General features: G+C 49.7%; 1 protein-coding gene across 1 annotated transcript; it reads left to right on the top strand.

Annotated features, from left to right (window-relative positions):
• The first annotated feature begins 2,045 nt into the window (after positions 1-2,045).
• Positions 2,046-11,340, top strand: LOC114780423 (cationic amino acid transporter 3-like). Its single transcript, XM_028967712.1, has 12 exons — positions 2,046-2,117; positions 6,699-7,097; positions 7,173-7,334; positions 7,415-7,586; positions 7,664-7,782; positions 7,866-8,088; positions 8,391-8,530; positions 8,610-8,712; positions 8,794-9,023; positions 9,098-9,264; positions 10,390-10,498; positions 10,583-11,340. Exons 2-12 carry the CDS (start codon positions 6,731-6,733, stop codon positions 10,726-10,728), a joined length of 1,938 nt encoding a protein of 645 aa, XP_028823545.1. The 5' UTR covers positions 2,046-2,117; positions 6,699-6,730; the 3' UTR covers positions 10,729-11,340.
• Positions 11,341-11,479: the final 139 nt, after the last annotated feature.

The following is an 11,479-nucleotide window of genomic DNA, read 5'->3' as shown; positions in this document are numbered from 1 at the left end:
GGACCAAACAAAGACTAAAATTAAAAAAAATGTAGCTTTCTGTGCATTATTTCCATTAAATTAATGTGACTTTTCAGAAATGATCTGGTCAAGATATCCGTGCAGGAACCAACAGGAAAATCCTGTTTTGTCTGCAGAGAGCTTGATGGGATTTGTTTGAGTGAAGTGTAGACCACACAGCTCCACAGAATCACGTAAACTGGGACATTTTTGATGCTGACTCAAAGCGACACAGTATATCCAGTGGTGTCCCCCAAGCTCCAGCAGGTCTTTGATCTAAAGGCTTTAGCCCTGCCTGGGAAAACAGGAGTTCTAGTGTATCAGCGAGATCACAAAGCGCTTTGTTCAGCCACCATAAACGGGGTGAATGAGATCAGAAAATGTAAAGACTCTGGCCTGGTTTCCAGCAGCGGAGCTTATTTTTCTTTAGGCAGACATGCAACTCAGTGAACCTGAAATGCAAGCAACTGATGAGAAGCAATAAGGCCGTCTGTTGGGGTCCGGGTACAAATAACCCTTTATCATCATGGATTCTACCAGCCAGACCAATGTAAATAGTTCATGTGACACAGAGACATTACTACTATGCATCATAGACCTTCCTGCTACATTACTACTATAAATCATTTTTACAACAACGCTCATGGACTTTACTACTATATTACTACTACGCATCAGGTTTACAAAAGCTCTCCTGGACCTTTCTGCTACATTACTACTATAAATCATTTTTACAACAACGCTCATGGACTTTACTACTATATTACTACTACGCATCAGGTTTACAAAAGCTCTCCTGGACCTTCCTGCTACATTACTACTATAAATCATTTTTACTACAACGCTCATGGACTTTACTACTATATTACTACTACGCATCAGGTTAACAAAAGCTCTCATAGACCTTCCTGCTACATTACTTCTATAAATCATTTTTACTACAACGCTCATGGACTTTACTACTATATTACTACTACGCATCAGGTTTACAAAAGCTCTCATAGACCTTCCTGCTACATTACTACTATAAATCATTTTTTACAACTACTATTTTACTACTATTCATCCATTTTAGAAAAGCCTACATGAACCTCACTACTGATTCACGATTAAATTTTAGAGACCAGGCGTGTCAGGGGGAAAATTAGACCTGTGGCCGTGAACAGGATCAGCAGCTCAACCTGTTCATACTGGGCCTTTAAAGGGTCATTTATTTCAGATTAATCTTCTCTGAGCTTTTGGCTGGCTTTCTGTTTGGGCTAAATGTCTGAAAAGGATTTGTCTGTTGCACAAATGGGGCTACTAAAAGTAGGTCTACTGCTCCAACTTTTCTATGGTATGGGTTTCATCTGAAGGCTGTCAAAGTTTAAAAAGGAATGTAGTAAGTAAATCCCTGTTCACTCTTTAAAGACATGATGTGATATGAAGAAGATTACTGTACAAGGAACATGTATAGTCAGTTCAGTTGCTGTGCCTTTAAATCTGAGCCCAACTAACTACAGTCATGTGAGGGACGTCTCAGCACATCCCACTCTCCCTGCCGAGGGGCAATGGGTGCAAAAATTCCTGTTCATTGTTTGTTTTATTAAACCAGACAGCAAATCTGCAGCGGATGCTGTGAAAAAGCCCCTGGGGCCCAGACTCCATGTGAACTGAAAAATTCCCCCTCAACACAAATACATATTAACAAGTACAATAGTGTATTTGACACTATATCTCACTAGTGTATCCAGAGGGATGTGTAGCATGCATACAGCAAGAAGGAAAAGTGAATATTTCCAGTTTACTTACCTAAAACTCATCTGAGATTAATCCATTTCACATTTAGCTGGACTAAACAGCAAGTCACATTCATTAGAAACATTTTATTCTTTATTTAACAATAAATAAATAGATAATAATCTATTTATCATATCGTTCCAGTCCCCCTGGGCCTCTTCATGAATGGAGAGCGTGTAGCCACGCCCTCTCGTACTGATTGGTTACGGCCAGGGGGGATGTTTACATGACGTTACAGGAAGCTTGTCCCCGCCCCGTCCGCGCGCGCAGCACTACCATCGACTGCCGGTGTCCGAGACGCGCGGTTCCATCTCCGCGTTCCCGCCCAGCGCGAAAAGGTAAATGAAATATTCAGTACAAACTATTCTCAGCGCCTTCTTACTCGCACGTTACTCGTCGTGTGATTTTATTCCGTCCGTACGAGCTTCGCGTTTTACTAAAAAGGCGCGATCTGCCAACTCCCCCGCGCCGCGCTGCTTTCTGATGCAATACGCGGCGTGCGTGGTATCAGTCGGACATACAATGACGTTACTACTACACCTTAATTTAACTAAAAAGGCTCATAAACCTTGCTCCTGCTTTAATACTACACCTGAATTTAACAATAACGCTCATAAACCTTACTCCTGCTTTACTACTACACCTAAATGTAACAATATCGCTCATAAACCTTACTCCTGCATTACTACTACACCTAAATGTAACAATATCGCTAATAAACCTGGCCTCTGCGTTACTACTACACCTTAACTTAACAGAAATACTCATAAACCTTACTCCTGCATTACTGCTACACCTTAATTTATCGGAAATGCTCATAAACCTTACTCCTGCATTACTACTACACCTAAATGTAACAATATCGCTCATAAACCTGGCCTCTGCGTTACTACTACACCTTAACCTAACAGAAATACTCATAAACCTTACTCCTGCATTACTGCTACACCTTAATTTATCGGAAATGCTCATAAACCTTACTCCTGCATTACTACTACACCTAAATGTAACAATATCGCTCATAAACCTGGCCTCTGCGTTACTACTACACCTTAACCTAACAGAAATACTCATAAACCTTATTCCTGCATTACTGCTACACCTTAATTTATCGGAAATGCTCATAAACCTTACTCCTGCATTACTACTACACCTAAATGTAACAATATCGCTCATAAACCTGGCCTCTGCGTTACTACTACACCTTAACTTAACAGAAATACTCATAAACCTTACTCCTGCATTACTGCTACACCTTAATTTATCGGAAATGCTCATAAACCTTACTCCTGCATTACTACTACACCTAAATGTAACAATATCGCTCATAAACCTGGCCTCTGCGTTACTACTACACCTTAAATTAACAGAAATACTCATAAACCTTACTCCTGCATTACTGCTACACCTTAATTTATCGGAAATGCTCATAAACCTTACTCCTGCATTACTACTACACCTAAATGTAACAATATCGCTCATAAACCTGGCCTCTGCGTTACTACTACACCTTAACTTAACAGAAATACTCATAAACCTTACTCCTGCATTACTGCTACACCTTAATTTATCGGAAATGCTCATAAACCTTACTCCTGCATTACTACTACACCTTAATTTAACAAAAACGCTCAGAAACCTGGCTACTGAGTTACTACTACACCTGAGTTGAACAATAATGCACATAAACCTTACTCCTGCATTACTACTACACCTTAATTTATTGGAAATGCTCATACACCTTGCTTTTGCGTTATTGCTACACTTTAATTTAACGGAAACGCTGATAAGCCTTGGTCCTGCATTACTACAACACCTTAATTTAACAAAAACGCTCATAAAGCTTGCTTCCTGCGTACCTACTACACCTGAATTTAATGGAAAAGCCCATAGATGTTGCTCTTACGTTACTACTACACTTTAAAACTGTCCCTTGGTTGAAAATAGCATACTTAGACTTTAAAACTAAAATTAACCACTATGTTAACACTATGTTAACCCATATCAACATATACACAGACTGTTACTGTTTTATTACTAATTCATGTAGTCCTTTGTTACTACACCAAAGACAACACTGGTGTTTATATTTTATTACATTACTATTTCTTCTCTTTCTGTTTTGTGCTGCGTTTGTGTTGGTTTTAGCGGAATCTTGTCTCCTTTCACTCTGTACTGTGTAAGTGGTTGAAATTTGACAATAAAAAATCCAACCTACTTATGCATTACTATCATGCTTTGTTCCTATAGTAATGGTAGGCCATGCCTATCTGCTGGATATATAAAGTGAGGAGGACGTTCTGCTGCAGCCCTGGAAAGCTTCCTTGGTATAACTGGCCATAATTAGCTGCTTTGTCAAGCCAGAGCTTCCTGCTGGGTTGCTGGTTCGGAATACTCTGTGTACGTGTGGAGTAGTCATGAGTTGTGGAATCACTCCTCCCCGTCTTTTGCGGTAGTACCAGTCCTGACCTGGATTACGAGAAACGCGGCCTGGGAAGAATCCGGTAAATCCAGTCATGAGAAGTGACTGGTGGGAAAAGCCTCTTTCACGTTCCTGCAGGTCTGGGTGAAGAGTTAATGGCGGCTGTGTTACGTGAGCGTCTGCAGATCTCTGCTCTAAGCCTCTTAGGCTGCAGCAGGAGACGTGTTTTCAGAAGAGCCCAACTGAGTCGCTAGAACCGCACCACTGCTGGCCAGGGAACGTTGGGTCGCCGTGGCGACGATAAACATTCACCACAATTTAGTTGCATGTGTTGGAATGGGTGTGTAGTGCACATGAGATGTGATGAGACCTTGCAGAACCGTGGTTCTTGTTGGTGCCGCTGCCCAGATGGCCGCAAGGAAGAGATTAGTGCAGGGCGCTAACGCCGCGCCGTCCAATCACGACGCTGCAGCTCAGAGGCGCAACGTTCTCGCCCACACGCTCAACACTCCCGCTGGGCGACTTCTCACACGATGCCCACGCGCTCCAGAACCTCGTTCTGCGCCGTGTGGTCAGTCCCCCGCCCATCTTCCACGTTCCGACTGCCTCTGCATTCCTACGTTACGGGTGTGTGCGCTGAACGTTGTGTAACGTTGTATTTGTATAAATGGCTCCACCTTTCCCCGCATTCTGACCCGGCGTGGCCTCGGCGCGCCAACGGCAACAAGCGGCCGAGATGAAACGCGTTATTTTAGCCAGTCCATTGTGTGCCGCGCCGGGTCTCTTTGTCTCGCTGGACTTTGATGAGCCACTCTTGTGTTCTTTGGTGTGTAGTTTTGTCTGAGTTCTGGACCTGGTCCACTCCTCACCTCGAAATCTCATAATCGCCCCTCTGCTTTGAACCACAGGGGACACCTAGAACCCTCCTGCTGCCTGCTCTCAGGACTGGGTTTCACTTGCTCCTTCCTTACATAACTTTATTATTCCCCCGCAGCGTAGCCCAGAGTGCAGCGCAGGAATGTACTCCGCTGTTACACAATCACTGATAACCGGGTTCTCACTGGGTTTCCTCAGGTCCCCTTCTAATATTTACTGCTACTCCGCCCTTACACAATCACTGATATCAGGGTTCCCACTGGGTTTCCTCAGGTCCCCTTCTAATATTTACTTCTACTCCGCCCTTACACAATCACTGATATCAGGGTTCCCACTGGGTTTCCTCATGTTCCCTTCTAACATCTACTGCTACTCCGCCCTTACACAATCACTACTAACAGGGTTCCCACTGTGTTTCCTCAGGTCCCCTTCTAATATTTACTGCTACTCCGCCCTTACACAATCACTACTAACAGGGTTCCCACTGTGTTTCCTCAGGTCCCCTTCTAATATTTACTGCTACTCCGCCCTTACACAATCACTGATATCAGGGTTCCCACTGGGTTTCCTCATGTTCCCTTCTAACATCTACTGCTACTCCGCCCTTACACAATCACTGATATCAGGGTTCCCACTGGGTTTCCTCATGTTCCCTTCTAACATCTACTGCTACTCCGCCCTTACACAATCACTACTAACAGGGTTCCCACTGGGTTTCCTCATGTTCCCTTCTAACATCTACTGCTACTCCGCCCTTACACAATCACTACTAACAGGGTTCTCACTGGGTTTCCTCATGTTCCCTTCTAATATTTACTTCTACTCCGCCCTTACACAATCACTGATATCAGGGTTCCCACTGGGTTTCCTCATGTTCCCTTCTAACATCTACTGCTACTCCACCCTTACACAATCACTAATAACCGGGTTCTCGCTGGGTTTCCTCATGTTCCCTTCTAATATTTACTTCTACTCCGCCCTTACACAATCACTGATATCAGGGTTCCCACTGGGTTTCCTCATGTTCCCTTCTAACATCTACTGCTACTCCGCTGTTACACAATCACTGATAACCGGGTTCCCACTGCGTTTCCTCAGGTCCCATTCTAATATTTACTGCTACTCCGCCCTTACACAATCATTAATAACCGGGTTCTCACTGGGTTTCCTCATGTTCCCTTCTAATATTTACTGCTACTCCGCCCTTACACAATCATTAATAACCGGGTTCTCACTGGGTTTCCTCATGTTCCCTTCTAACATCTACTGCTACTCCGCTGTTACACAATCACTGATAACCGGGTTCCCACTGCGTTTCCTCAGGTCCCCTTCTAATATTTACTGCTACTCCGCCCTTACACAATCACTACTAACAGGGTTCCCACTGCGTTTCCTCAGGTCCCCTTCTAACATCTACTGCTACTCCGCCCTTACACAATCACTACTAACAGGGTTCCCACTGCGTTTCCTCAGGTCCCCTTCTAATATTTACTGCTACTCCGCCCTTACACAATCACTACTAACAGGGTTCCCACTGCGTTCCTCAGGTCCCCTTCTAACATCTACTGCTACTCCGCCCTTACACAATCACTACTAACAGGGTTCCCACTGCGTTCCTCAGGTCCCCTTCCTCCTCACCTCTGGACTGAAAGCATGGTGGACAAGATGGCGTCGGTGGGGCGGATGCTGCTGCGGCGGCGCGTGCTGGACTGCGGCGGGGAGGAGAGCCGCTTCGCCCGCTGCCTCTCCACTCTGGACCTGATTGCGTTGGGCGTGGGTTCCACGCTGGGCGCCGGCGTCTACGTTCTGGCGGGCGAGGTGGCGCGGGAGAAAGCCGGGCCGGCCATCATCCTCAGCTTCCTGATCGCGGCGCTGTCGTCCATGCTGGCCGGCCTGTGCTACGCCGAGTTCGGCGCCCGGGTCCCGAAGACAGGCTCCGCCTACCTCTACAGCTACGTCACGGTGGGCGAGATCTGGGCCTTCATCACTGGCTGGAACCTCATCTTGTCCTACGTCATTGGTGAGAACGGCAGCAGAATGTCCCCTGGGCTCTGGGCAATCATGATGGCGCTGATGCTCACGCCTCTCCCACCAGGTACGGCTAGCGTGGCGCGAGCGTGGAGCTCCACCTTCGACAACCTGGTGGAGCAGAAGATCTCTGGATTTTTCTTGGCCTACATGACCATGAAGGTTCCTGGCAAGGTTCTGGCAGAATACCCTGACGTGTTTGCGCTGGTGCTGGTGCTCCTCCTGACGGGTGGGCAGAACTGCAGAACATGAAGATGGTGGTGACAGCGGTGAACATGATGATGATGATGGTGATGGTTTTCCCTACAGGCCTTCTGGCGTTTGGCGTGAGCGAATCAGCGCTGGTGAATAAAATCTTCACCGGGATCAACCTGGTGGTCCTGGGCTTCGTCATCATCTCTGGCTTTTTGAAGGGCGACACGCACAACTGGAATCTGACCAAAGACGACTTCATCAACGAGACCAACGGGACGACGGCAGAGTGAGTACGGCTGGGGGCGTGGCCCGGCGGGGGGCGTGGCCGCGTCGCGCTTCTCACCTTCTCACCTTCTCTTCCAGAGTGATAGACAAGCGCTTCGGCGCCGGCGGCTTCGCCCCGTTTGGACTGACGGGCATCCTGACGGGCGCGGCCACCTGCTTCTACGCTTTCGTGGGTTTCGACTGCATCGCCACAACAAGTACGTTCTAGATGGTTCTGACGGTGTTCTGTGGTGCGCGTGGGCAGCCGGGCGTGACCCGGCGTTGTTCTCTGCTCCGGCAGGTGAAGAGGCGAAGAACCCCATGCGCTCCATCCCGGTGGGCATCGTGGCGTCGCTGCTCATCTGCTTCTTCGCCTACTTCGGCGTGTCGGCGGCGCTGACGCTCATGATGCCGTACTACCGGCTGAACACCCAGAGTCCGCTGCCTGAGGCCTTCAGCCACGTGGGCTGGGCCCCGGCGCGCTACATCGTGGCGGCGGGGTCCCTCTGCGCCCTCTCCACCAGGTCAGCGCCCCGCCCCGCCCGCTTCTCGGCCAATACAGCTCTGCAGTTTGGGGCAGTGGTGGCCTAGCGGTTAAGGAAGCGGCCCCGTAACCAGAAGGTCGCCGGTTCGAATCCCGATCTGCCAAGGTGCCACTGAGCAAAGCACCGTCCCCACACACTGCTCCCTGGGCGCCTGTCATGGTGCCCACTGCCCACTCAGAATGATGGTTAAATGCAGAGGACACATTTCACTGTGTGCACCGTGCGCTGTGCTGCTGTGTATCACATGTGACAATCACGTCACTTTCTTATTATTTCCGCAGCCTGCTGGGTTCCATGTTCCCCATGCCGCGGGTCATCTACGCCATGGCCGAGGACGGCCTGCTGTTCCGCTTCCTGTCCAGGATGAACGAGCGCACCAGGACGCCCCTGCTGGCCACCGTGGTCTCTGGCATCGTGGCAGGTGACCGCAGAGCCGGCGTCCACTCCTGAGACCTTCCTGTTCCGAGGCGCCCGTTCTTGACTCTGCTTCCTGTTCGCAGCCCTCATGGCGTTCCTGTTCGACCTGGCCGCCCTGGTGGACCTCATGTCCATCGGCACCCTGCTGGCGTACTCGCTGGTGGCCGTGTGTGTCCTGATCCTGAGGTGACGCGCGCGTGACGGGTGACGGTGACAGGTGACGGTGGCGAGTGTGTGATGGCGTCGTGTCTGTGGGTGTGAGAGCAGGTATCAGCCTGGAACGCTGAGCTCCTCCAGTCAGATGGAGAAGCTGGTGGAGCTGGTCGGGGGGGAGAAGGTGGCGGCGCCGGGCGTGGACAGCGGGGACGAGTACAGTCCCGACCTGGAGGAACGTCCCTACATGGAGAAGTTCAGCCTGCGGCTGCTGCTGTCGCCCGGCCGGGACACCCCCACCGAGATGTCCGGGACCATCGTCTACTCGGCCACCGCCATCGTGTGTGAGTCTGTCCTCCCGCCCGGGTCCCTCGCGTCCCTCGTTCGACGTGACCTGAGCGTGTCCCTCTCTCCGCAGCCGCCCTCATCACCCTGCTCTGTGTGGTCCTGGCCTTGTGGTTGAAGGAGCTGATGCAGCTCCACCCGCTGTATGTCACCATCTGCGCCGTGCTGGTCCTCATGTGCAGCGCCTGCGTCTTCATCATCTGGAGACAACCTGAGAGCAGGGAGACGCTGAACTTCAAGGTAACGCCGATGCGTCTCGTACGTTTTCTACGTTACTTCACATGATAACACACTTCTGACACATAATCCTGTCAGTGGTAGTGGTGTCCTAGCGGTTAAGGAAGCGGCCCCGTAATCAGAAGGTTGTCGGTTCGAATCCCGACCCGCCAGGGTGCCACTGACGTGCACCGTCCCCACACACTGGTCCCCGGGCGCCTGTCATGGTGCCCACTGCTCACTCAGTTAAATGCAGAGGACACATTTCATTGTGTGCTGTCACTTCACTATAACTTTAATTAATTTGATATATCAAATAGCAGCTCGTCCACCCCGGAGACGCTGTGATTACACCACAGACCGCTTTTCTGCTCGTGTAGCGAATCTACCGCCGCGTTCAGCGCAGGAAACGCCGCCGTAACACGATAATAACGTGACGTTGAACATTTCCAGCGTTTATCATTTACGCCCTTATCCAGAGCGACTTACAGTCAGTAGTGACAGGGACAGTCCCCCCCTGGAGACACTCAGGGTTAAGTGTCCTGCTCAGGGACACCATGGTAGTATGTGGGGTTTGAACCTGGGTCTTCTGGTTAATAGACGAGTGTGTTACCCGCTAGGCTACTACCACCCTGTAGTTACAGGGACAGTCCCCCCCCGGAGACACTCAGGGTTAAGTGTCCTGCTCAGGGACACCATGGTAGTATGTGGGGTTTGAACCTGGGTCTTCTGGTTAATAGACGAGTGTCTTACCCGCTAGGCTACTAACACCCTGTAGTTACAGGGACAGTCCCCCCCCGGAGACACTCAGGGTTAAGTGTCCTGCTCAGGGACACCATGGTAGTAAGTGGGGTTTGAACCCGGGTCTTCTGGTTAATAGACGAGTGTGTTACCCGCCAGGTTACCACCTCCACCGTTCATGGTGCCATTCCTGCTTCGTTTTTTCGAGCCCGCTTCGATTCTATTGGTCGCGTGAAAACACGGTTTAACTTTGACCTCCTGCGTGCAACAGGCCGCCACAGTCGCTACCAGCGCTACTTCTTAACATGGTTACGGTAAAATCGATTACGTTCCGCACTGATTCATTTCACACCAAACACACATGACAGACATCGTGACCCCACAAGCTCCTCCCCCTGACCTCCGCAGGTGCCGCTGCTGCCCTGGCTTCCTCTCTTCAGCATCTTCGTGAACATCTACCTGATGATGCAGCTGGACGTGGCCACCTGGTGCCGCTTCGCGGTGTGGATGGTGATTGGTGAGTGGGGCCCGTCCGTCAGTCTGGTGGGAGGAGGAGGAGAGTTCGCCTCGTCGTGAACTTCCACCTGATGGTGTCCCGCAGGGTTCCTCATCTATTTTGGATACGGCATCTGGCACAGCGGCGAGTCGCCCAGCTCCGCCTCGCGGAAATACCACGAGGATCTGCAGACCAAGACCCCCATCTACCGGGGCGGGGCCGAGAGTGAGACAGAGGGCGTGTCCTCCTAACGTGGACGGTGATACCGACGAGCATGAACGCCTGTTCCGTTTACGGCGTTTACCACAGCCTTGTCACTACACAAGCCTCTGCCCACTGTAAATGTGTGTGTGTGTGTGTGTGTGTGTGTATTTACTGTCATGTCTGTCCGGTTGTATGGGACAGATACGGTAATAAATTGGCAGATGGAGGTCCGAGACACGTAGAACGTACGGCGCTGTTCTGTATTTATGAAACAGTATTAAAATCCTCCAGCACTTACATGTGTGTCCCCGTGTCACTGGTCGGTGGGCGTGGCTGGTGGTGACGTGTTTTAGATGGCTTTTCTGTGTTGGTGCCTGCTGTTCATCTGGCGACGTGCGGGACCATGGCGAACGCGAGGAATTTCAAGTTGTAAATAATGTCCTCCCCCAGCCCGGCCGTCTGCTTCACTATCTCTCTCTTTTCTACTTCCTGTCTTATTCTTTATTATTTATGTAATTTCTACAGCTGAAGTGAGTTTGAGTGAAGTGTAGACATACTGGTCTGATCCCTGTACGTTTTCTACGCTGTAAATACATCCTGTACAAACCAAACCGTTTTAAATGTGTTCTTTTTTTCTAAAATAAACTTATTCTGTCACACTTGTGTTGCCTTGTGATTCCTGCTGCCATGTCACCTCCTGCCAAAGTGTGAATCTGGTTCCGCCACCGAGGTCCCCTTGATGAAGGTCCCGTCCCCACGCACTGTCCACTGTCACCAGGGGTGATGGTTAAACACAGA

Source organism: Denticeps clupeoides, unplaced genomic scaffold (assembly GCF_900700375.1).
Source record: "Denticeps clupeoides unplaced genomic scaffold, fDenClu1.1, whole genome shotgun sequence".
Classification (NCBI taxonomy): Eukaryota; Metazoa; Chordata; class Actinopteri; order Clupeiformes; family Denticipitidae; genus Denticeps; species Denticeps clupeoides.
Note: the sequence above shows the minus strand (reverse complement) of the source record. Positions and strands in the feature narration are given on the sequence as shown.